This window comes from Nelumbo lutea, chromosome 2 (assembly GCF_056320005.1).
Source record: "Nelumbo lutea isolate HS-2025 chromosome 2, American lotus-T2T, whole genome shotgun sequence".
Taxonomy (NCBI): domain Eukaryota; kingdom Viridiplantae; phylum Streptophyta; class Magnoliopsida; order Proteales; family Nelumbonaceae; genus Nelumbo; species Nelumbo lutea.
Genome location: NC_142685.1, coordinates 23094805 through 23121757, shown reverse-complemented (window position 1 = coordinate 23121757; position 26953 = coordinate 23094805). Strand labels below are relative to the sequence as shown.

The following is a 26953-nucleotide window of genomic DNA, read 5'->3' as shown; positions in this document are numbered from 1 at the left end:
TTTGGTTAAAAAGTTGATTATCAAAAGAAAATATGTAAACACCCTGTTCTATTCCTACCCCTTTAATCCCCCTCTAATGTGTAATGTGTATATTAGAAGAAAATATTTGAAATTTTAGTAGGTATTCAGTATCACTGTTGTTTTCTCATAAAACAATGCTACATCAGCACCACATCATAAATCTATTTTTTTGGAAAATGTCTACTATTTGATTAGTCTTTTTTCCAAAAAAAAAAATGTTTTCTTATACCATGCCTTGGAAATCAGGGAAGGCGTGGTATGAGAAAATGCCCTTTTTGGTGTTTTCCAGTTTTTTCTATTGTTGCTAGCAACAATATGTTGACATGGCATTGAAAAATGTCTATGTGGCAGCAATAGCAATGGTACCAAATAAAAAACATGAGAAAATGTTTTTTTTTTTGATAAAACAACATGCTTATACAACACCATTTTCTAAGAAAACACCTCTCAAGAAACGACAGTGGTTCCAAACACAGACTTAGTGAGAGGACTTAGTTGCCTGGCTTATTATTTATATGCCATAGTTCAAACGGATTGAAAAATTAAGGGCATGTTTGATAATGTGAATGTTTTTGTTTTCACTTGTTTTCAGAGTTGTCACATCATAAGCAAGAAAATGAAAGCAAGCTCTCTAACTTTGATTTATTTGGGGAGGTGAAAAAAATGTGGTTTTATTCCCAATGCTACATTTGGAAACAATGCAAATGGAGTGTAAATCCCTGTTCAGGGTAAATTTGCACTCTGGTTCATTTTTGCTTGTGTTTGGCAACATTAAATTTATGCATTAACAAATGACAGACCAATGCATATTTACATTGATAATAAGATGTAAAAGCACATCAATATATAAAAAAGAAGTAAATTTTGCATTAAGTGGGCTTTTGATAAAAAAGGCATATGCTTTATTGGAATTCGTATTTGTATCCATTACAGCTAAAAGTCTGTTTGGTAAGAAGGTAAAATTGTCAATGCAAAACTAACCCAACTTTGCAATTTATATGAACCATTTTACACTACAAGTTTGCATTCACAATTATTTGCATCATTTCCAAACACAGCCCAAAAAACAAACCATCAAAATTATGTTTTTCTAAATAAAAAACAACATTTTTTCTTCAAGCATGAAAACAAAAAATTCATACATATTTATTGTTTTTGTGTAACTTGTGTTTTTATTCTGATAAATAAACTGTTTTTAAACCAGATGGTGTTGATTTGTTCTTCAAACTAGCAACAAGAAAAATAATTCATGTTGTAGAACGCCCCTTAAAACGAGGATTGGTTGAAGGATGTAGAAAAGAAAGAAGAATGAAACATAAATAAAAAAGGCAAAAAAAAAAAAAAGTGATCATTAAGGGGTGTTATTCAATGTGACTTCTAAGTTCTAAAAACAAATCAAAGCCGCCACCTAGTTTTAAAACAAATTGATTCTTAAATAGAAATATGGAAAACATGTTCTTGGTGTTTTTTTTTTTCAATCTAAAATTGAAACAAAAAAACATGTTCTTGAATTGTAGGTTTGAAAAATATGTTTTTGTTTCAAATCATATACAATATCTCTCATCATCTTTCATAAATCAGGAAATATATGTATCGAAACCACCATTTTGATGTTCTCAAAAACATGGAATAATTGTTTTTTGAAACAAAACCAATTTTATAAAAAAAAACAGAGTTCAAGAACATGTTTTTTTATTTATTTGATTTTTTCGCTGATATGGCAATTTCAAAAACATATGAACACCATAAAAATTCTAGATTATTGAAAATGGAGAAAATGTAATGTTGTAAAGTTCAAGAAAACAATTTTGATTAGTTTCCATTTAGAAAAGTCAACATTAATTTTCTCAAAGATCAAGTGAGGAATTTCATATAATTTCTCCCATTGAAATGATAAATCAATAAAGAACTAATGTGAATTCCACACAATTTTCTTTAAACTAGAGAAACCTAGAAAATTTTTATGTAGAACATTCTCATATAAAATCAAGATAATATTTTTAAACTGTCAGTTAATATATTGGCAAAATATCCCACCTAACAAAATGATAAAAACAAGAAATTCTAATGAGATTTTTACCAAAACAAAATCTTTAGATTCTGGAAAAATCTAGAGATTGTCACAAAACAAGGTTCTAACTCTAGGCTGTATTTGGTTTGAAAGAAAAGGTAAAGAGAGGAAAGGAAAAATAGGGAAACCTATACAAACCAAACACAGCCTCAAATTAATCACAATCCAAATACCCTTTTATCTGAAGGTAAATCTTAATCCATGTGAATACTGAAGTTATCTTGTAGTTTAGGTTATATTTAGTACCATTGGTGTTTCTACATGAAATGTTTTGAGTTGATTAATATACAAAGTGGTGAGAAATGTGGTCAGTTGTCACATGATAATTGTGTTGATGAACCCAAAACATATAATACCTAAAGAAAAGAATGTTTTAGGTAGAAAAATCTCTCTCAAATTTGTGTTGATCTATCCAAGACATGGTACCAAACACAACCTTACTTATTATCCACACATCCAACTTGTCAGGCGTGTAATTGTATTCTAATTTTATTTTATTTTTTCAATGAATGAATATAAAAATACAAGTTTCTTTAAAATATCGTTTTTCAAGAAAAAAAGGGTAGGGTTGTTTCATTGTTGAACCTTAGAATAGAAGCGTTGAAAGGGAACATTCCAGTTTATGTTTAATAAAATTAATAGAGCCAGCTGGATCAAGGAGAAGACTAACAATCAAAGTTGCACTTTTCTTCTCCAACAAAGAAAAAGAAAATGCTAGCCAAGTGCTATAACAGATCAACAAGGAACATAGAATGAATGGATTGGCCTGTGTTACTCACCAATCTATAAAGCAACCAGTTCCCTTCATTCTGTTCCTCTGATTCCTTCTTGGGAAAGTATTAGCTGTGAGACCAAGATAGAACTGTCCGATTCAAGAATATCCATCCAATCCTCTTGTTTATTTTATATTTTCTAGAATGTGTATAACAATCAAGGTTTTTAAAACAGTCAGGTCAAACTGTTTCTAGGTCGAATAGTCAGGTCAAACTGTATTACAATCAAGTGCTATAATCGAATAAACGGCCCATTCTGACAAAATAAAAAATAAAAAACGGCTAAAACTGTTGGATGATTCGAACAGTTCAAACAGTTTGACTGTCCGGATCAACGGTTTTCTGACCATATCAATGATTTTTGGCTGAATAACAGTTCTGGGATAAAACCTGATTGGTTCCTGGTTTTTCTGGTCCGACCGTTCGGTTCGGTTCTACTTTTGAAAACCATGATAACAACCACATAGGCACACATAATATTTGTACATTATATCGTGGCATTTAGAGGTGTCAATTGGACAGATTTGGTGCAACCCGATCCAGTCCAATGTGACCACTTATAAATGGATTGGACCCAATCCGGTCCAAATCCAATACGAACCAAATCCAATCCAAACCGAACGAAATATCGAAAATTATATAAAAGCACTTTGTAAAAGTACTTTGATAAAAATATTTTCATAAAAGTGCTTTTACAAAATCACTTTTCGAAAAGTACTTCCATAGACTTATAAAAATATTTTTGTAGAAGTACTTTCATAAAAGTATTTTTATAAAAGTGCTTCCGTAGAAGTGTTTTCATAAAAATGCTTTCATAAAAGTGATTTTCTAAAAGTACTTCCATAAAAATGCTTTCGTAAAAGTGCTTTTATAAAAGTACTTCTAGAAAAATGCTTTCGTAAAAGTACTTCCGTAAGTTTTTTTTGTAAAAATGATTTCATAAAAGTGCTTTCGTGTAAAAGTAGTTTTATAAAAGTGCTTTCGTAAAAGTACTTTTATAAGTTCTTTTATTAAAGATTTTGTAAAAGTGCTTTTATAAAATTAATTCTGTAAAAGTGTTTTTATAAAAGTACTTATGTAAAAATGCTTTCGTAAAAATACTTTTTATAAAAGTGATTTTATAAAAATGTTTTTATAAAAATGCTTTCGTAAAAATACTTTCATAAAAGTGATTTTATGTTGTTTTCAGTTTTGATTGATTTCAAATTGGACAAGGATTTGCCATCATAATCAAATTATCAAAAATTTGGTTTAGGTCTACTTCAAATCAATAAGAATACAGACCAATTTATTTTGAATTAACCCAAACCTGTAAATTGACACCCTTATGTGGCAATATATACATGTGACCAATTTATTTTAGATTAACGCAAACCGGTCATTGACACCCCTACGTGGCAACATAGGTCAGGTGACATTTGAACATATTCAATGGTGATATTTCAATATAGCCAATAATACTTGGCATTTCAATATAATCAATGCCACGTGGCATGAGTTCGGGTTGGCCGGCCGGCCGGCCCCAATCCAGACCCGTTAATGATGACCGGGGATCCCCCTAACGGTTATATGTGGTTGATGAGAACAGCTACGCATAGAATACCCGCCACAGTAATTAGTAAACGTTCAATTTTCGATCTTCGCGCGATAATTCAAATGAAGAATATATACAGTGTGGAGCATGGACCGAGGAGGATGTCGAAACCAGGTGCCATGACCAGCCAACTACCAGTCTTCAAATTTCAAAACCTACCATTCTCTCTTCTAGCATTTTTCTTTTTCTTTTTCTTTTTATTTTTTATTTTTGTCTTTTCTTCTTTGACGATGAATAGGTATTCCCAGACCCAGATAAAGTTCGACAACTTTTCTTCTTCTCTCTCTCTCTCCGATCAATACAGAAGTTCAATATCGATCTCGACTACTTACTGATCCATTCAAATGGCGAGGACAGGCAACAAGAATATCCAGGCCAAACTGGTGGGTATGTCTTCCCTTTCCGGATTGTATTCCTCTTCTTTAACCTTGATTAGCTTCTTCTCCTTGCTAGTTTCTTGTTGTTTCCAAGATATATCATGACTATTCCCACCCACCAAAGTTTCTGTAACTTTTCTTTTATTTATTTAGGCAAATAGAGTGGTACCAATTGCCCAGTGGACTCATAAGTTATTCTTGTAGACGCATTAATAGTTTTATAATGGCGGGTTCTCAGATTTTCCGGAGTACCGGCTCTCTAGGATGACCCTGTTATTTGCAGAAGCTAAGAAATTTGATATATATGTGAAGAAGCTGCTTATAGATTAATACGGCAATAGAACGTAGTGGCGCAGCTGTAATTGAAATTCACCCTATTTTTCAGAATTCTTGGCACTTCTCGTGAAATGAAACAATTTAATTCGACCCATTGGTTGTTAAGTAGGTTCAGCTTTTGCTAACTTGTGCTTTGCTTTCTTCAATAACAATTGGATAGATGATCCTTGTCTTTTGGGGAAACCGTAGCAGTTTGACGGTTTCTGCATCTCCTCATGTACAACTTGTTCAATAATCATTAGCAATTAGTAAATTGTCCCAAGGATTCTGATTTCTCCACACAAAAGAGGAATGGTTAAATAAATTGGTCAAATCATTTTAATTTTTACTTTAGATTACTTCTTTGGAACTTCAATGCCCTATTTCTGTTAATGTTTCAATATTGCCACAAAAATTTTGTGCCAGTGCCAAATATGGAAATATAGGATGCTGGAGAATGGGGCTTGACCACGTTCTTTATGCTCACATTGATTTGACTCTAAACATGAATCATACTGCAAAACTTTTTACATCTGTGATCATTTTTTTCATAATTTTTTACAGGTTCTTCTTGGGGGCATGGGGACTGGAAAGACTAGTTTGGTATTAAGATTTGTCAAGGGCCAGTTTTTTGATTACCAGGTTTATTCTTGGTTTCTTGTATCTTTCACTCCGTTACGTCTTTTCCCTGGTCTTTCCTTTTTCTTATGGTGAACTTTTGACACTAATTGACAATATACAGGAATCAACTATAGGAGCAGCCTTCTTTACTCAGATATTGTCATTAAATGAAGCCACTGTGAAATTTGACATATGGGATACAGCAGGACAAGAACGATATCATAGCCTGGCCCCAATGTACTACCGTGGTGCTGCAGCTGCTATTGTGGTGTATGACATATCAAGTGCAGTAAGCTATTTGTTAATCTTCTAATGACTGTCATTGCTTGTTTAGGCGGTTTTAAAAATATGGATATATGATTCCATGAACTAGGCAGTTCTGGCTCTATTAAATGCAAACATTGTCAATGCGTAACTTCTTTTACCCAAGGAGGTTTAATGAAACTTGTAGGTGTTTAAGACTGCTATCAGTCTTGATCACTAAGAAGTTTCAGATTTGATGAGAAGAGAAAGTGAAGAAGTAGAAGAAAGAGTGGTGAGAGAGTAGTAGAACACAGATTTTGAGGAGAAGAACAGAATGTCAATATTCTGCCGCCGCCACTTTAATTTAATATATATGTTATGCTAGTTACATGAAAGGACATATATGCCCTTGGTGCTTACATCATAACTGCTAATACATAACAAACAATATAAAACTGAAAAATAAATAGCAACTAGGAATAACAAAATAACAAATTGACCATTGACCACAGCTGTGACTAGATACATTCTACCCTACGGATAGAGTGGGACCACATCTGTGGGGCCCACATCAATGTTCTCTACACTCCCCCTCAAGTTGGGAGTATATGTTCATCATTCTCAACTTGGATAGATCCGCTTCTAGCTTCTTTCTTGATACAGATTTAGTGAGGATGTCTGCTAGTTGCATACTGGATGTGATGTAAGGGAGGCATACTTCTTGAGATGAGACCCTCTTTCGTACAAAGTGGCGGTCAACTTCAATGTGTTTGGTTCTGTCATGTTGTACTGGATTATGTGGTATATTAATTGTGGCTTGATTGTCATAGTACAACATCAGGGGCTTCTCATACTCAATACCCAACTCCTCAAGTAGAGATCTTAGCCATGGGATTTCAGCCACTCCGTTGGCCATGGACTTGTATTCTGCTTCAGCACTTGACCGGGAGACAACACTTTGTTTCTTACTTCTCCAGGAGACAAGATTTCCTCCCATAATGGCACAATATCCTGAGGTAGACCTTCTGTCATCAACACTCCCAGCCCAATTAGCATCCGTATAGACCTCCACCTTCATGTGATTGTTGTTCTTGAATAGTATACCCCTACTTGGGCATCTCTTCAAGTAGGCTAAGATTCTTTCTGCCGCAAGAAGATGTGTGGTTTTAGGAGAATGCATGTGCTGACTGACAACACTAACATCATAAGTAATATCTGGCCGAGTAAGGCAGAGATATAGGAGCTTTCCTATATCTGTTCAATTGGTGTATCTACAGGCTTGACACCTAATTTTCCAGTTTCTGCCAACAGGTCTAGGACATATTTCCTTAGAGAAATAAAGATCCCCTGTTTGGATCTAACAACCTCAATACCCAAAAAATATCGGAGTACACCAAGGTCCTTCACCTCAAATTCTTGATGAAGAAGCTGTTTAAGAGATTCAATCTCATGGCTATCATTCCTTGTGACCACAATATCATCAACATATACTGCTAGTAGTGTCAAAGAGGACTCCACCCTCTTGATGAATAGGGTATGATCTGACTGGGCCTGTACATAACCAAACTTCACAAGAGCTAGTCTGAATCTATCGAACCAAGCCCTAGGTGACTATTTCAAACCATACAAAGCCTTGTTGAGCCGGCAAACCTTCTTACCTATTTCTGCATCATAGAATCCAAGAGGCAAATGCATGTAAACTTCTTCTTGCAGATCTCCATTCAGAAAGGCATTTTTCACGTCCATTTGGTATAAAGGCCAAGTGTGACTTGCTGCAAGGGACAATAGGATTCGAATAGTAGTCATCTTGGTTACCGGTGCAAAGGTCTCCAAGTAATCTATGCCATAAGTCTATGTAAACCCTCTTGCAACTAAGCGAGCTTTATACCTCTCAATAGATCCATTTGCATTATGCTTCATCGTAATTACCCATCTGCATCCAACTGGTTTCTTTCCTTTGGGCAAATCAACTACCTCCCAGGTGTTGTTTTTCAACAGGGCATCCATCTCAACTTGCACTGCATCTTTTCATTCAGGGACGAATAGGGCTTCTTGCACTGTTCTTGGAATAGGGACATTGGAAATGGAAATAAGGTAGGACCTGTAGGTAGGAGATAGGCGATCATAGGATACAAAATGGGAAATACAGTGGGCTGTGGATGTGGTACAATGACGTTTCCCTTTACAGACTGCAATCGAAAGGTCAAGACCATCTGTAGGGGAAGTCTCTGTGGGCTCTGGGACTGTAGTATCTGGACCTAGAGCTGCAAATGAGATTGGAGCTGCCTGGATTGCTTGTGATCATGATCAACCTACCTACACCGCCTGTGATAAACCCGCAACTCCTGATCCCTCTGACCACCCTCACCATTGCAGCTCTCCCTCAACTCCTGATCCCTCTGACTACCCTCACCATTGCAGCTCTCCCTCAACTCCTGATCCCTCTGACTACCCTCACCATTGCAGCTCTCATCACCCAATGGAATAGGTAAAGGAACTGCCCCACTCTCACTGCTCTCCCCCTGAGGGGAAACCCGAGGATAATAGGGTGTCCCCTCAAGGAAAGTGACATCCATGGAGACAAACTTCCTCTCGGAGACAGGATCATAGCAGCAATAACCCTTTTTAGTTTGTGCATAACCAAGGAAGATGCATTTGGAGGCTTTGGGTTCGAACTTGGAGTGATGGGGTTCGAGAAGCTAAACAAAGCAAGTATAACCAAATGGCTTAAGAGGAATAGAAAACAAGTCCTCACGTAGGTGTAGGAGGGAAAAAGGAGATCGCATATCAAGGACCCTGGAAGGAACTCGATTAATAAGGTATACCGCCGTGAGGATAGCATCACCCTAGAAGCGAATTGGAACATTGGAAGTAAACACGAGGCTTCTAGCCACTTCCAAAATGTGCCTATTCTTCCTTTCGGCAACTCCATTCTGCTGAGGTGTATGAGGGCAAGAACTCTGGTGGATAACCCCATGATGAAGAAGATAAGATGTCAATAATTTAGCAAAGTATTCCTTTGCGTTATTAGATCTAAGAACTTTGATCTTGGCATCAAACTGGGTTATGATCATTTGGTGAAAATTTTGGGTCAGGGAAGGTACCTCATCTCGTGAATGCATGAGATAAACCCAAGAAAAACGGGTATGGTCATCAACAAATAACAAAAAATATCTGTACCCACCCATGGAAGGGATATGATAAGGCCCCCAAACGTCAGTATGCACAATATCAAAAGAATTATCACTCCTTTTATTACTCAATAAATAAGGCTTTTTACAATGCTTAGCAAACTCACAACTTTCACACTGTAACTGAGACAACTCAATAGAATCAAATAAAGCAGGAAATGGACTCTGTAAAGATCGAAAAGACAAATGACCTAATCGGTTATGCCAAAGCATAACCGGACTCACACTCTGAGAAACAAAAGACATCTTCCAAACTGACTCTCCCTGACAGAACCGCTCCCCGAGCAGATAGATCCCATTCGCCTCATGGCCAGTCCCAATCACCTTCTGCGTCTCCAAGTCCTGAAAAACACATCGGTCAGGGAAGAAGGTTATTGAGAAGTTCATATGCTTGGTAATACTATTGACTGAAAGAAGGTTAGTATCAAGCTAGGAACATGCAAGACAGATGACAGGGAGATATTATCTGAAAGCTTGATGTCACCCTTCCCAGAAATAAGAACCAGGGAGCCATCAGCAATAGATACCTTATCCCTACCAGAAGACAAATGGTAAGTAGTAAACAATGAAGGCAAGCTAGTCATGTGATCAGATGCACCTGAGTCTATTACCCAACAAGGTTCAGTAGTACCTGGAGTTGAGGCATGATAGGCTGAAGCTCGAGTACCTGAATGGGCGAAGGCAGATGTGGCAGGGGCTGATGGAGGTTGCGGTGGCTGAGCTGAATTTCCAACTTCCTTTTCTAGCTATATTAGGCCAGCCTGAACTGCAGCTAAGGTCTCCAAAGATGTTCCTTTTGTGCTAGATGAGGATGCTGAATCAGTGTTCACGGCTACATGAGCAGTGCCCTTCTTGTTTCTCAACTTCGTAGGAACCAAGTGAGGATGCAGTTTCCAACATGTCTCTTTTGTATGTTTGGACTTCTTACAATGTTCACATACCACATCCTTCTTGTCTTCTTTTCTCCTGTCCTTCTTTGAATCACCCCCTGATTTGGGTGTAACCGCTACAAATGCTGGTGTGGGTGGCTGAGGTTGCATCATAACCTTCATTCTGGTCTCTTCACTGTGTACAAATGAGTATGCCTGAGAGAGTCACACTGTCTCTAGTCAAAATTTGTTGCCGGACAATATCATAATCTGAATTTAAGCCTGCCAGAAACTCAAATACCCGGTTTGTCTCAACTTGCTTTCTATATATCTGTGCATCTCTGGGACTCTCCCACTCAAGAGTCTCTAAGTGATCAATCTCACGCCACAGGGACTACAAGGTAGAGAAATGTACTGAAACCGGTCTTTCTCTTTGTCTAAGATTTTTCAATTCATATGCTCTAACAACATTAAGGGGTTGGGAATAAGTTTCTTTCATAACATCCCATATCTCCTTAGTTGTCTTTGCCCACAAATAATTCCGGCTAATATGAGGCTGCATAGAATTACACAGCCATGTCATAACCAAGTAGTTTTCTTGCATCCACTTGGTATATGTCGGGTCTCCCTTGGGAGGTTCTTTCATGTCTCCCAAGAGGTACCCTAATTTACCTCTTCCACCAATAGCCATCATGGCTGATTGGGCCCATTCTAAATAGTTTGATCCATCAAACTTTACGGTCGTAATCTGACCACCCATCTCAGAAACACTACCATAACTGATGTTCCCAAGGCTGTCTTCTGCCTGATTTTTAAACTCAATTTCTGTCAAGTCTCAAAACAACACTTGAACTACCAATCTCAATCAAAACAGTATAGGCCTGATCTGTATTCTCAGTGTATGTGCACAAACTGAGATAATTCTGATCTGAAACCAACTAGCCAACACAGCAGTAGCTGTCCGTAGAGCTCTAACCCCTTAGGACTCTGAGAACAGCTTAAAAAAATGTGATATGCTTGCAGTAGGGTTTAATCAGTCCTTAAGTAAGCAACTCAGTTGCACAACCCAACCAGAACTGTACAGATAGGCTTGCAGTAGGGTTAATAAGAAACCCTAGAATCTGATCAGACCTACCAATAAACTTAAGGGTAGCTCTAGGTAGATCACAGGGTTCAGTCAAACACTAGGGCTTGCCGCAAGATCACTTTCAAACCCTAGAGTAGAGAGAAACACAGTTGAGACAGTTCGGTCCAGGGTTTGCTGTAAAACCTTAGTGAATCGAAGAGAGAAAAACCTAAAATGGTTCGGCCTTCCCCTCCAGATAGGTCCAACCTATCTTCTCTGATAGAACTTCTCTTAGAAAGTAAACAACTTACAAGGAAAAATTGTTCGCTGCCTTCTAGGGTTACCCGAACCCTAGTCTTCTCTGATCCTTCCTGACCACCAACACTCTGCGACCCTAGCAAGTTTCCAATAGCTGCTAGCACCTCTGGCGATCTCCAAGAATCAGTCTGCGAACTCCTCCTTTTCAGCTTCCAATCCTAAGAGATTCTCATATAGTTGGCTGGTATTAGGCTCACATGAGAAACCCTAACCTGGCTCTGATACTATGTAGGTGTTCAAGACTGCTATCGGTCTTGATCACTAAGAAGTTTCAGATTCGATGAGAAGAGAAAGTGAAGAAGAAGTAGAAGAAAGAGCGGTAAGAGAGCTATAGAACACAGATTTTGAGGAGAACAGAATGTCAATATTCTGCCGCCGCCACTTTAATTTAATATATATATGTTATGCTAGTCACATGAAAGGACATATATGCCCTTGGTGCTTACATCATAACAGCTAACACATAACAAACAATATAAAACTGAAAAATAAATAGCAACTAGGAATAACAGAATAACAAATTGACCATTGACCACAGCTGTGACTAGATACATTCTACCCTACGGACAGAGTGGGACCACAGCTGTGGGGCCCACATCAATGTTCTCTACAAAACTCTAATGTTTTCCTCAGAATTTTGTTGACTGCACTTGTAATGAAGGAGAAAATAAAATTCTAAAGATTAATGGAATTCTTTTTTTTTTCTTTCAATATTCTTTGTGGTATTCCTGGTGTGCATGTGCAGTTAGGTAATATAATGATGTTTTAATTTATTATAATGCATGTACTTGTGGCATGGTCTTCTTCCTTTTAATCCCTTCCATTCATGAATCCTTGACAAGTAGCAGCACTGTGTATGTACAGTCATCTATGTCTTTGTGTGCAATTGCTCACCTTTGCATCCTAGGTTTTCTAAAGTTAGCTATGCTTGGAAGTGTTTATTATGTTTATGGGCTGTAATTAGTTGCCATGATCTTTCATGCTCATTTGAAAATGCAATTCATTGTCTGATTTTTTTTTCTTCCATCTATATATTCATCTTTTTCTAAGAATTGATTTGACTAATAAAATGTATGGTGTTTTGGCCTCAGGACTCATTTATTCGGGCCAAGAAATGGGTTCAAGAACTGCAAAGACAAGGTGACTTATTGAAACGATAGATTAATTTTGGATTCCACTCAGTTTCATGTGCCTTGTATGCTTAAACCATTTAAATATATCCTCTCTTATGGTTCATATAGTTTAGATTAAGAAGAAAAAATAGCATGGAAGTTTTAACTTTTCTTTGGAAGTACATCGTGAGATTAAATTTGGATATTCTCTTCTCTTGTCCAGCCATTTCCCTTTCATTTCCCCTAGGATTATAGCTTTTTCTGTTGGGTGACTTGATCATAGCACCAAACCATGTCATTATTAAATTTATACTTACTATAACTAGAAATTGTTACTTATTTGGCTAAATGTTAAGTTTTCTTACCAGATTTGATTAAATGAACTTAAAAGGACAAAACAGATCAGTTGAACTTTGCTCTTGTATCATAATTTTCTGTAGAAGATCTATTCTCCTCTTTCTCTTATTCATTTTCTGTTCCTTGTCCTATGTTGAACTTTTTCAATGATTTGGAGATTTAAATCTCTTCAGAATCAATGACATGACAACATTAGAGTAAGAAACTTTTATTTAAGATACCAGATTAGCACTCCTAACTCTGCCAGTGTGAGCTTGTCTTAAGCTGCTGGTCCCAAGCTCAGATAAAGGAGTGTTGTGTCGGGTTGGCAGCCAGCACTAATGCCAAACCCTCATTATGGAGATTAGCTCTCCTGGTTTATCTAGATCGAGGGATAAAGTTGGTATCTCAATAATTGAGTATAATTGATTTTGCATGTTAAATTATTTTAGGGAATCCAAATTTGGTAATGATGTTAGTGGCAAACAAGGCCGACTTGGAAGATAAGAGAAGGGTGGCTAATGAGGTATGTGCAAAATCCTTCATGGTCTTCTGATTTCCATTTTGTTGCTCAACGTTATTAACTTTTTAACAATTTACTTGTTTATGGAATGATTCAATGATAATGATTTCAGTCTAGGATGCAAGATTTCTTTGTTTCAAATCCAATACAGGCATTTAGTTGATGCCATAGACCTGGACTTAGAACCTAGTTTCAGTCCCCATTTTCTCAAGCCAAATGTATTGCTACAATTCATTTTATCCAGCTAGCCTGTTGGTAAGATCTCTGGCTGGTTATAGCAGAGGGATCAAATCCTTCCTTCAGCTTCTATATTATTTCTGTGTGTCATTATGTTATACCATCTGTCATCACCGCTGCTATACCATCAAATTTTCTTAGCATCAGAAACACCTCATTTGCTTGTCAATCTTATTCTTTCAGAGTGATTAAAATTGTAAATTACTGGCTTTTCTAATTGTTTCTTATCAAGCATAATCATTGGATCTCTCTATATTATTGCAGGAAGGTGAGCAATACGCCCAAGAAAATGGGCTATTTTTCATAGAAACTTCAGCAAAAACTGCACAAAATGTTAATGAGTTGTTCTATGAAATAGGTAAATTTTCATTTATTTCTCTGTGGATAGCTATGTTCCCTTGCACCCGGCTGTAGGAATCATTATAATTGCAGGAAATACAAAACACCCATTCAAGTTAGCAAATTCATCAATCATGTCATACTTCTGATCTAGGAGATCTAATCCAAAATAACAGCCCAATTGATGGCTGACTGTCCTATTTCTTTCATTCTTCTGGATGGTCAGAAGGGGAAGTAGATGGCCAAAGTAAATCCATATGGTGAATATTATTCTTATCCAAACATTGTCATCATGGGATAACATTTTTTTTCCATAGTTGCTTCGAGTCTTTTCTCAGTTGGTTCTGATGGAAATTGAATGGCTTCATGTTGGTTCAGTCCCCTGATATTTTGGTCAACCTTGACCAAGAGCATTATATTTTACAGTGTGTAGATTGCCAGGCTTCAGCTGAAGATAGAACCTAAGTGAAGCCTAGTTTTGCAGGAATGTTCTTAGCTTGCTACTAGGTCTTGTGGTGCAGATATGTTGTTGTATGACATTTTCAGCCTGGATTCTAGATTTCCATTTGCCCCTTCTATTTTGTTTTCGTAATAAACTTTTGTTCTAGTTATGTTACAAGATTAAAGGCCTTTTACAGCAAAGCTATTGGCAAAGGCCTGCCCTACACGCCCCAAAGGAATGAATCTACATGATGAAGCACGGGGAAGGGGGAGAAGACGGTTTTGTTGCTCAGCATAATAACATAGCCACCTGGCCAAGATCTTCACTGTGGGTGCGCAGCTATCTCAATTCTTCTTTTACTTCATGGAATGATAAGTCCGTTGAGTCAATGCATGTTTCTATTGCCAATGCTGGTTTTTTTTTTTTTTCTTATTTAAAAATCAATTGCTAATTTTACTGTTCATTTTACCAGGTGATTCTCCGGTGTGGATGATAAATTTATTGACACTTTTACCCAGCACTTAAACCATGTCTTGTAAATACTTGCAGTCTGGACATTACAAGATTCCTTTTAACGGCTTTGCTGTCTCCTTTGAACTGTTTACTGTGCTCGTGTAAGTGAAAGGAGCATGGGAGCCAAAAAGAATAAAATGAATTTTCTACAATTAATGGGATATATTCTAACCAATGAAGCAGACCTTAGTTGTCAACAAAAGTTTCTATTTCAACTTACCAGCAATATAGTTAAGTTGGTATAATAGTGGTTCTGTGATAAGGAATTCCAAATAGTTCAATAAAAAGCGCCAACATAATCAACTCCTGGTAAAGCTTGATGGTCAGTCATGTACTTTGACAGATCCTTCAGAAGTGTTTTAAACCATGAATTTCTAAGTCATGCAATGCCTGCTTAACTCGGTCATCTTTATGAATGAAGAAAATGTATCTTGCCTCCAATAACTGCATTGAGAGCGTTCTCAGAATTTATACAGGAAAATTATGTAATATAGAACCATTTCCCATTTTGGAGAAAAAGGAATTTTATAGGACCAAAGTCAGATGACTTGTGGATGTGAAAATGTCTTGGAATCCTTGAGCTAGCTCATTTATAGAACACGCAGCCTCTGTCCTGTTAAGAGCCAGTTTGGGAAGGCTTCGGTTTGATTGAATTGCGTTGAAGAAGCTAGTGGGGCTAGCTTCACCAAAAGTCGATTTATTAGCTCAATTGAAGTGTATTCTGAATTTCTGGATTTTTCACCAAACGTAGCTTCTAGGCTGTGTCAACCCTATTAACCCACAAAGCATACATAGCTCTGTGCATGGTGGTGGGAAGATTTGGCGGCCTCGCCATGGACAGAAATCAATATTGGCCAACTAGTTTGAAGTTTGAAAGACAAAATGGTCAATTAGAACCTGAAAGGAGTTGGAATTTCCAACCAGAATCCAAGGCTAATACCCATTACCATTTGAGTTTGAGAGACGAGTGAATCCCAATTGATGTCATGATCTGGTTTTTTTCAGGTTGGCACCCTTCATAGAGAAATTTGCACGACTTTCTCAGATTTGTCTGAAGACTCTAAATGAAAGGACCTGAAATCTGTTTCGGAATATCTCAAACATTTTCTTTAAAAATAAAGTTAGAGGATAAAAACTAAAAAGAAAAGAAAAGGGCATTTCCCATAGATCATGGGGGTGTTTGGTAAATGGTATTGGGTTGCTGTTGCATTTTGGGTTTATCAATATAAATTGCTATTTCTACCCAAAACATCAATTTTGATTTTTCTCACATATGTAAATTTTTCTAATTGAAATGAGGCTCATGATGTGGCAATAATACATATTTCTCACAAACTTGTATTGACCAACCCAAAATGCTACAGCACTATACCAAACACCCCTCATGTTATCAAGACTACCATCCACCCTAAGCATCAGAAAATACCAAACACCCCTCAGTATATTATTTTGGGTAATCAGAAAATACCCTTCAAGTCATTGAGACAATTGTTTAGTACAAAAAATGTATTCTCCAATGTGGTTCTACTGTACAACATCCTCAGAATGCTTGACAAGTACCTCAGCTGTTCAAAAATAGCTACAAGGGAAAAAATGACATGTATAAGGAAAAAGTCAATTACTTCCTGTCCTTGACAAACTGTAAGAAAAGAATGAATTCTCGGTAAGAACCTGCAGATCTATTGACTATACATGACTTACAACATTCCTAAGGCAAGCTTTTTATGGGGGTATGAGACTGTGCATTGGACCTTAAGTCCTTGTACATATTGGTACAGGCAAGAGAGAAAACTGACATGGCCCGACAGAGTTCAGGCAAGTGCATCTTAAGATTAACAAATGACTTCTCCCTCACTTGCCTACAATGCTTCTGGTATTGTTCCAACTCATCTTCCAACCTCTTCCGTAGGGTGGCAACCATTAACTGCTTATCTTCCAAAGGATTCTTGTCTACATTATCTGGGTCCATCTCATCAGGAGGTGTCCTTTTTTCCAAGTACTTACGACGTGACGCATCCAAAATCCTCTCTCTGCGTGCAAGCTCCTTGCTGATCTCCTCACATTTGTCCTTCAGTTTCATCTCTTCATCCTGCTGTATTATGATTGTCTCGATACCAGCTGCAAATGCAGTTATTGCAGACCTGGCCACACCATCCGTAACCTTCTCAAGGTGCTCATTCCAGGCTTGCAAAAGGTGATGGATAGGGGGTCTAGAAACCTTGAGTGGAGATGATACCTTCTCCTTCAAACTACTCTCAATAGGGATGAGATTCAATTTCAACCAATTGTTGAGAGCTCGAATGTAATCCTTTTGATTGGCCATTAGCTTCTGGAGTTGTGTGTTCCACTCTTGGACAACATTCCACAGTTGTTTAATACATTTTGAGTGCTGTATGCTTGTCTCCTTGGGAGCTTGGGATATGTCCAGGTTTTTGAGGTCTACGGCAATCTCCATCTGTGTTCTATGATGTACATGCATCAATTCCCACATTTTGGCCATACTGTGATCCAAATATCAGTATTAATTTTGGAATCTACAATCATGTAGTTCTTAATAGTAATGAAAAATAGACCTCTAGGGGGGCCATCTGATATAACAGCTGTGTTGCTGAATTGAACAATTTCTTGTTTTGTCTTTTAGTGGACAAAATGGTTAAAAGTACAAATTATTCAAGGATATGATAATCTACTCAATTTCAGCTTTAGCCATTAAGGAAACCACAATCTCCTTAGAAGCTTATTCACCAAAAGACAAAGCAATAATATTTTTAGTTCATCCACTTCAGCTGTTATCATATCACCCCTAAGACAACAAAATCTAGTACACGGAATTAAATGCCATAACTCAAGTGACTCCAATGTATACTACATTGAAATTAATAATGAAAAGAATACAAGACTACAGGCATTTTTCAGACAAATTGAAAGCTGCAGAAAACAACACAATAGAAAACATAAAAAAAGGGCCATTACCCAATGATGGTCCTAGGTATCTGGGATCTTGGAAGGTCTCTGGATGAAGGCCCAACATTTGGCTTTCCTTGCGTAAAGTGGCTGCTCTCAGACTACCTATGTTTTCATGCTTGTTAGCCCTAGATTTTACCATTGCACCAAGCACAGTTACTGTGATCAAAGATGTAATCACAGTTAAACTGCATTATGTTATGGAAGCCAAGGAGGAGGATGTGATGCAAAGAGCCATGATTAATAACTTTAACACAGTCAGGTCAACGTAGACAGAGAAGCAGAATAACTCTATAAAACATTCTCACTTAAACCACTTGAGACTTGATAATGTGGTTGAAGAGGTTGGTGGTGATAATTTGATGCAAATAAGCATGGTTGACCACCTTAGTTGGGTCAGATCAAAACTCAAAAATGACTGAAAAGTGGGAATTATATGAAACCATGCACTCTGCAATGATGAATCAGTGTAAAACACTACAAATATGTGGGCTCTCTGCAGAATGTGCTGCCCTGATAACAAGAATGGCTTGGTGTGATATTTATATATGGTTATAGATGTGACTCTTCTGGCATAGATTGAAATAATTTTTTTCATAAGTAGCATAGATTGAAATAAATTCTTATACTATTTTATAAATACACATTCATATAAGGTTTCGGAGGATGGAAAATAGGATTTAGGATAGAATGGTCTAGTTGGTAATTGTGAAATAAAATAAAGAAGAGAATAACTACATTAGGTAGGATTGCAGATTGCTTATGTATGGGTCTTCATAGGGTCTAAGAGTTTAGGCATGAGAGAAATTTGCTTCTTCCCCTGAGAGAAATAATATTGGTTAAGTGGGTGAGTAAAGGAAACAAAAATAGGGTAGCGAATAGATTAACTAACTAATATCAAGCCATATGACAGCAGAATTATGGATCAAGACATTGCAGTCTTGATATAAGAGTTAGAATGCATAGATCAAAATAATAAGTATTTCAGATTCCATGAATTCAAGATTGTTGAATGACTGAATTTATTCACTTAGCCATAGGCCTGTATTTTGTGTATCCTATCAAAGAGATGATATGATGGGGTAACTGGCCTACAATTCAGTTTTATTTTTTTCAACCTCAAACTTCTCTTTATTATCTCTCCCTTTTCTATATTACTTACCTAACTCATTACATGGTATTAGATCAAGGATCAACTATCCTTTCTTGCTTTTTCCCCTATCTTTTTTTCATACCAAGGATCAATGAGCTAGAATCAGTAGTCAAATGGAAGATTGAAATAGCATGCTTTATTTTATTATAATGGATTTTTTGGAGCCTTTTTGTGTTGGGTAGAGATCTTCTTTCCAAATTTTTGAAATCCTAGAGAGTAGAGATGCATTTATCTACAAAGATTCAGTAAGTTCAGATTTGACTGGAAAAGAACATTTTACTTTGAAGCAGTTGAAATTTTTGAACCAAAAATAAATGCATATCCCTGGTTTAGAGAAATGTTGAGATTACTAGAGTGAAATCTCTATATCTATCTTGTTTCTTCCCTGTATCGAGCTTCTTAGCAAAAGGGTATTGGGGTGAGATTAAATATTATTTGTTGGGTTATTTTCTCTATGGAACATCTGTCTGTTGAAAGATTTTTTTTATCAGCAACAGTAAAATCTGGTTTTATTAGTGTAGTAAAAATGAAAGAAAAACTCCTTTATCCCAAACATCAAGGGTGCATTTTTATATTTCTATGTTTTTTAACTTTACATCCAAGTTTCCTGGATTACCAGAAAGAAAATATATTAAGTTTAAATTCAATAAGAAATGAAAGCATTAATTAAGGAAAAACATTTGTCACTCAATAATGGAAGTTCAATCAAATGCACTTCAAAGCTTTTCTGGCTTGTTTCAAGTTACATACCTATGACCATTCCCCCAAAGTTTCATAGTACTAGGTAAATTTACAGCTTCTCTATATGGAAAGGTCATATTTCTCAAAGGAAAGCAGAAGAATATAACTACCGACACATACACTTCATATGTTACTATGAGAGAGAGAGAGAGAGAGCATTGAGCATACTTAAACTGCTGTCAAGTAAACTCAAATAAGGTAGAGATCCTTGATATGCTCAGTACAAAAAAAAAAAAAAAAGAAGATGTATTCACAAGCAGAAAATTGATATTTACATAAGGAAATAAGAAAAGGTTTATCAGCAATCATCCAGAAAAGCACAAAATATCAGCATCCATATGCAAATCACAGAAAGACTTCGTACTTCAGAAACGAACCATTCTGAAAACTATAAATCAGGTTGTTGCCTAAAATACAAGAAAAGACTCACCTATTTTTCTACAAGTTTACTACATGGCCACTTACCCATCAACAAGAGTAACAAGTTTTGGGTACAACTGTTCATCACGTAAACGTTTTATTTCTGCATCAGTTGAATCCAAGGACTGCATGTCAACAATGTATCTTGTATGCAAGTGACTTACTGCTGCTTTTGCTTTCTCCAGTGTTTCAGGATTGGTGCCACGTTTCTTTTGCTTGTTCAGCAAAGCAACTTTTTTCCGATAATCAAGTTTCATAAGCTCACCAGCCTGTCAAGGATGAACCCGACCCGGTAAGAGCCAGGATGTTGTAATAAATCAAAAGCAGAATTATAAACAAGATTTACACTCCATATATCCGAAATTTCACATTTGTTAAGAACTATATACAGATTTGCACTATTTGTTAAGAATTCAACAGCCTTAGTAGATCAATATAGGCCAGTTTCTCAGAACATTGACTAAATATTGAGTTTACAAATTAAAAATCTATTTTAACAGTGTAAGTTGTATACTTTGCCCAAACAAGGTCTATAAGCACTTGTAACCTACACAACAAAAAAGTAATCATGCTAAAATCTCAAACATAATTTCCACTCTAGTAAATTCATGAAACAGTTGAGTTTCAATAAACACATCTGTAAGAAATTCTACATTCATTTGTTGCCTTCAGACTTACAGGTGATCAAAGGAACATAAAACAGTTAAATGTTAATTGAAAATTTTATGACAAATGGTATTGCTTATCTGAGAAATAAGAAAAGAGCTAACATTAAGGCTCAGTTTGAAAAGAGTACAAATGCAAACATGTACAGTGCAAATCAAGGTTCAAAGTATCGGAAGCATAAGGTGTATTGGAAGGATAATTTTAAGAGATGTATCGGGATACGCTTTGGATACATGGATACGGATGAAAAATCAAGATATGCATAAATATGCTAAAAAGCTTAAATAAATCCTAAAAAATATATTAATAACAATAGTTACAAGTTTTAGATGATTGTAAATAAGTTATTTAAAAGTAAAAAACTGTAATTTAATGGTCTATATAAAATTCAAGATATTGAGACAGACTTAGTAACTATTGACAAATGATGGAATAACTAAAGCGTGAAACAACAAAAAAAACTAAAATGTATATTGGTATACATTAGTTTTAAAGTAATCAGAAAAAATTATCTTAATATTTATTAATACATAAATTTTAATAATTAATTATAACATTTATTGATAAGCATACACTAAGAAAAAGAGAAAAATTACTTAAAAATAAAAATGCATAACCAAATAGTAAGCAAATGGGCGTGGCTTAGTGGTGAACCTCTAGTTCTTAAAGCCTAATGTCTAGGGTTCAAATCTTGCTATTGTTAATTTGTAGTTTTATACTAACAAAACGAATTTAATGAGAAAGAGGGTTATTAATTAACGAAATTAATGAGAAGAGAGTTCCAATTAGGCGCTAAAACTGAAGTTCAAATTTAAAATAATGCATTAATTATAGGAGTAATTAACTAATTAATGAGAGAAATTCATTTAAATATAGGAGTAAATATATAGTTAATGAGAAGTAATTCGGCCTTAAATATAATTTAATGAAATTAATGAGAGAGAGGGGGACTTGTATATCAGACTGTTTTAGAACCGTATCGACCGATACAGGGCCTGATACGGTCCGATACAGACCGATACATACGAAAAGGAACACTACAGATAATTTCTATGCATTCCGTGTATCAGACTTGTACTGGAACGATATGTATTGGCCGATACGGTCCGATACGTTGCGAAATTTTGAACCTTGGTGCAAATACGTACAAAATAATACAAAATTTAAGGTTTTGCACTCTAGATATTTGCATTTGTACTCCTTCCAAACTGAGCCTTAAAAAACAGAAAGATCAACATCAATGGAGGGTCCATTGCAACCTAACATGAAAAAATCCTAGATAATAATGGGATCTCTGGCCCACAATGCTTAACACAGTTGTGCAAAGAACTTGAAAGAAGTAGAAAAGTAAGGGATGATAAAACCAAATTAAGTGACAACAAACCTTTACTTCATCATAAAGCTTCTTCTCCCATGCAAGCAACTTATCCAACACAGATGCATGAGTTTCATTATCATCAAAATCTAATTCATCTTTCTCATCACCAGCATTAGCCAAACCTTTGAAGGACCTATTCCACGTAATAGCACGCATGACCCTTTTAGAATGATCAATGTGTCCTGCAAATGGGAGCAAGGTAATTAAACATAAAGAAGAAAATTAACAGCATATATATCACTAATTGGTAAATAAATTTTAAGAAAAACAATATAAGACTAAAGAATCATTGGGAATAAAGATCAAAAGATGTAGTGATGGACATTGAGTATCTACCTTTTCCAAATTTTTTGTAATGACTGATATAGCATTATTTTCCATTTACAGATACTGTACAAGTGTACAGTTTGTATATGTTGTATACTTGTACAGGAGTCGCATGAAAAGGACTGTGCAGGCCTTGTATATGGGGTAGAGTCCCTGGCTCCCACCTTTATTGTCATATAATACAATACAAATACCTCAGTTTATCCACAAAAAGAAGGCTAAAGAATCAGTTCAAGTTTGTTTGGTGTTGTGTTTTATTTTCCTTTCACTTAATTTTCTTTTTCTTTTTGGATAACTCCATTTGTGGGGGGTCCATACTGCACAACAGACACCCACGTCCAAATCCAACACTCTTGCTTGTCCACCAAGGAATGAAGTAAACCAGATATTTTTCCTAAACCACAAGTTAGTGCAAATTTCCATTTGTCTCTCCACTTAAAAATTGTTTTGCATTCTCATAATTCTCGTTCCTTACATTTGATAGTTGATATTCTTTTCTCAATAATCATTATACCAATTGCGAAAATATCAGAAATTCAAATACATAACCAATTTGGAGATTCACCTATGTAAGACTCTAAGTCTTGAAATTTTAATTTTAGAGATCATAGAAATACAGCATGAATGCATAACATAGAGGAGAAGAAACATAGCAACACACAATATAAGTAGATCAACACATAAATACAACTTCAATGCAGTTATTATGGAAAAGAAAAGATGATTTGAATCCAAATACCTCGATTATCAGCAAAATTAGAGTGGTAATGGAACCGATTGGCTTCCAACATGGTAGACACTTCCCTAGCACTCTCCGACGCCTTGAGGAAGTGGTCGTCAATCTTGGACAATATCTGAAACAGATTCATATTTGGCACCTTGCTTACTTTCTTAGCCTCCGCAGATGCAGCATGCGAACGAACCACCTGCTTTTGCTGCTTCTCTGGCTTCACGGGCGTCTCAATCACATTCTCCGGCGTCTGAGGCTCAACCTTACTCTCAGTGTCACCATCAGCAACAACATTTTCCTTCTTACTAGACCTATTATCATGCCCGTCGCCGTCACCTTCCTTCTTCTCGGGACTGATCTCCTCCACTTCACTCAAGGACGGTGCAGGAATTTCGACCGAAAAGAAATAATCCCAGGTGGAGTTCCCGGACTCTTGTGGAGCTGGCACAGAGTTGTCAGGCGGTGGAGCGCGAGGTGGCGATCGAGGTGGTGGTGGCGGCGACCGTGGACGTGGTGGGACTGCCGTTTCGGAAGTTCTTGCGGCACTGCGTCTGCCACGACGGATAAGGTTGATCTCTTCTTCCACTTCAGCTTCGTCTTCTTCTTGTATGGGGTCGGCCGGTTTGGGGTCGACCCTGGGAATAGAGAATTCAGGCATGGTGGCAGCACGCAGAAGAGGGGCCGGAGGATTGAAATCGGGGAGAGGGGGAGGTGGAGGGAGAGTTTCAATGGGAGGTTGGATGACGGGCTGATGGGGTCGGGGATCTTGGACTTGGCACTGGGCGTAGTCAGTGAGAGCGCCGCCGGTGCTCTTAAGGGACACGGAGTAGGCAACATGAGCGGCAGCGAAGGCGTTGCGTTTGGAGACGGCTTCTCTCATGAACTGTTTCCTCTCTTTGCATCGGATAACAGCTTCTTCGGTCTCGATTCTTGATTGCGTGCAGCCCATAATTAGTCCTGTAGCTTCCGGTTCTCAGCTTCGGAGGATTTGGGCATTTAAAGAAGTTAATTTTGCTTTTGGTTTCTGAGGTAATGGAGGAGGGTGGTGGCGGGATTGAATTCCGAAGAAGAACAGAGAAGGGTGACCTTGCCCTGTTTGCAATTCGAAGAAGAAAAGAAAAGGAGGAAAACAGAGATGACGAAATTTTCGGCTATCAGCCCAGAACGATGAGGCAACAGACGATCAGAACCGGGATTTCAATTCAAGCCAACTTCTGAAATCTTAATTCTCATATTCTGAAATTAAAAACGAGAGCCCCCAGAATACTTGACGAAGAAGGCAGAGAGACGTTTCAAATTCAACGTTCATAGCTTTCGGAGGAGAAGATAGAAACAAACAAAAGAAGACGGCAGGAAACGTGCAGATTCGAGGTTCCTACCTGATTGGCTGCTAACTTCAGCAACTCACAAAAGAAGATGCTATGTACAACTCGTTCCATTATAGCTACGACGAGAGTAGGCATCGTAACCACCCATAAAAATCGCCCAGGTGGACCGATTCTGGGTCCAAGTAAATCTTATTGGTGGGTCCACACTGCTGTTTGGCAGATGCCACGCAGACGCCCACTACGCTACTAAAACCCGGTATCATGACAGCTGAACTGCAGAGTGCAGACAGCTATGTTACCATGAGATGATGTAATAGACTGTCCTCCGTTAGATAAGAAGCCTAGATGATTAGATCAAACAGATCTTAAAGGTATTATTTCTCTTTGTCGTAGCGGACCCATACGATGGTGATCTCTGAACCTCTGATCCATCTTTCGTTAAAAACGAGGCAACTCAAAAGAAGGCATATCGCATCGCAGTTAAGATGAGAACGGCCTAGCATAACTCTCTTGAAAACTTGTTGGGCCTTCTGGCCCACGATAGAATAGTATTAATGAGATTTTAATGACAGAGAGTCCAATAGAAGGAAGCCAGCAAACGATCTTTTTTCTTTCCTTATCTAAGAAAGCTTGTGGGCCAACTATCGGTCCTTTGTTTTATAGCGACACTATAAGCCTATTTCCCTATTAGTGATATTGATCAAAATTAGAAAGTGTGGCGGTGTATTGTTTTGAAGCCCACAAGACTGGCAGTGGCTTTTTGGGCCGGCCCACCAAGTGTGGGATGCGTGGACTGGACACGGCTAACAGCTTGTAGCCAGAAGAAAAGATGTGGGTGATAATTGATACAACATTCCAAACCAACATCTCTTTCACTCTGCATGTAAATTGTAAGCAATCAATTTTGAAAGAAATATGTGTTCCTGTCTAAATGACTAAGTGGTTAGCACATTACCAGAATAAAAAAGACAGGAGCTGTTTGGATTACATAATTGTTAGCATAGGCTTTGTAACATTTGAAGGGGTTCTCTCCAAATCAAACCCTTGTTTTTTCATTGTCGTTGACTTCAAGAAAATTAGGCCCCACAGTTTAAAACGAAACAAAAGAAGCGTTCAGCAATCAGGAGGTAGTGTTAAAGTGTTTTCTTTTTCTCTAAAAAAATGTTTCTACCTTTTCCTTCAAGCCAAACAGGCAATAAAAAAAATGATTCCAAACTAGCAATTCCCCTACTTTTTTAAATCTAGAAGCATGAAAATCTTAGGCTTTGTTTGGTTTGGTTGTGGCTGGGATTTAGAAAGCCAATAAAGCATGAGAAACATCTTTTGGTGAGATGCTCTTTTAAAGCCATAACCCAGGAGAAGTTGAAGTCCAAAAATACTAAAAATAGGAAGCTCCAATTGAAGACTTCTCTAATGTCTTGCTTTGATATTTCATTCTAATACCTGAAAAAAGTGAATCTTTCTCATTTATCTAATTGTTATTTATAAGAAAACTAGAAAGCACCTTTTCATCATTTCTATTGTCACTAGCGGGGATCCGTGCGATGCACGGAAATCTAAAAGATTTAATAATTTTATTTACTACTAATTGATCTAAATTAATAATCAAAATTTGATGTTAATTGACTAAAAGTATTCAAAGTTATTGTTAATGTCTATAATTTTAATTATTGTATTTTCCATTTAATGTTGATTTATAGAAAATAACCATTGTTAATTTAATATGAATAAATATTTTTATTAAATTTAGTTTTATTAATAATTCATAGTAACTTTAATAATTGTGATTATTTTTAAATGAGATTCCAATTAATTTAAAAAAAATAAAAATAATTACAAAAGTTAATATTTTTTATTAATTTCACTAATAATTAACAATTATATAGGAATGACAACGGAGTGGATTCAGGGCGGGATACCCCATAGTAAAGACACTCTACTCCATCCTTGCCTTGTCCCCGTGTATCAGGCAGGTTCAGGGCAAGGCAACCACTCCCTAATGTCAAGCGAGTTTAAAGGTCCTCATCAAGGATGGGGAATCCTCGAATTTCCTTGCGATGTCCCCAATATTGGGCGGGTTCAAGTAAAGGTGTAAATCGGGTCGTGCTGCGCCGGCATGGCACAACTCGCATGTTGTGTCGTGTTGGCCCATGGGGCGTCTTAGGTCGTGCCTCCCCCCTAGGATAATTTGGGGGGTTAGTTCGGCACAGCCAACGGCCCACCCACACATGCCCGTGCCATACTGTGGGCTGGGCTGGTCCATGTGCTAAACCTTAGGCCAAGCC

The 26953-nt window shown here is 37.0% G+C and overlaps 2 protein-coding genes across 6 annotated transcripts; one reads left to right on the top strand and one right to left on the bottom strand.

The window, feature by feature from the left end:
• Window positions 1-4494: 4494 nt before the first annotated feature.
• LOC148869188 (ras-related protein RHN1-like) lies at window positions 4495-15163 on the top strand. Of its 5 annotated transcripts, XM_088971269.1 has the most exons (9): window positions 4495-4573; window positions 4698-4842; window positions 5716-5793; window positions 5894-6061; window positions 12551-12599; window positions 13360-13433; window positions 13932-14025; window positions 14645-14775; window positions 14921-15163. In XM_088971269.1, the coding sequence occupies exons 2-8, from the start codon at window positions 4804-4806 to the stop codon at window positions 14743-14745; spliced, it is 603 nt and encodes a 200-aa protein (XP_088827395.1). In that variant the 5' UTR covers window positions 4495-4573; window positions 4698-4803; the 3' UTR covers window positions 14746-14775; window positions 14921-15163. The 5 variants fall into 5 exon arrangements, with proteins under 5 accessions (XP_088827395.1, XP_088827394.1, XP_088827393.1 ...); XM_088971268.1 differs by lacking the exon at window positions 4495-4573 and having other exon boundaries at window positions 4576-4842; XM_088971267.1 differs by lacking the exon at window positions 4495-4573 and having other exon boundaries at window positions 4576-4842; window positions 14645-14779.
• Window positions 15164-16384: 1221 nt separating this feature from the next.
• On the bottom strand, window positions 16385-24727 carry LOC148869187 (protein ALTERED PHOSPHATE STARVATION RESPONSE 1-like). Its single transcript, XM_088971266.1, has 4 exons — window positions 23350-24727; window positions 22290-22465; window positions 20285-20508; window positions 16385-17462 (listed from the first exon to the last, which is right to left on the bottom strand). The coding sequence occupies exons 1-4, from the start codon at window positions 24287-24289 to the stop codon at window positions 16670-16672; spliced, it is 2133 nt and encodes a 710-aa protein (XP_088827392.1). The 5' UTR covers window positions 24290-24727; the 3' UTR covers window positions 16385-16669.
• Window positions 24728-26953: the final 2226 nt, after the last annotated feature.

Excerpts from the sequence above, each read along its gene's own strand:
- LOC148869187 (XM_088971266.1), bottom strand. The coding sequence starts at position 24,289 with ATGGGCTGCACGCAATCAAGAATCGAGACCGAAGAAGCTGTTATCCGA. Across the intron at positions 22,466-23,349 it reads TAATTTTGCTGATAATCGAG|GACACATTGATCATTCTAAA; the intron begins GTATTTGGATTC and ends TCCCATTTGCAG. Across the intron at positions 17,463-20,284 it reads CTTGTTACTCTTGTTGATGG|TATGGCCAAAATGTGGGAAT; the intron begins GTAAGTGGCCAT and ends TTTGGATCACAG.
- LOC148869188 (XM_088971269.1), top strand. The coding sequence starts at position 4,804 with ATGGCGAGGACAGGCAACAAGAATATCCAGGCCAAACTG. Across the intron at positions 6,062-12,550 it reads TGTATGACATATCAAGTGCA|GACTCATTTATTCGGGCCAA; the intron begins GTAAGCTATTTG and ends TTTTGGCCTCAG. Across the intron at positions 12,600-13,359 it reads TCAAGAACTGCAAAGACAAG|GGAATCCAAATTTGGTAATG; the intron begins GTGACTTATTGA and ends AAATTATTTTAG.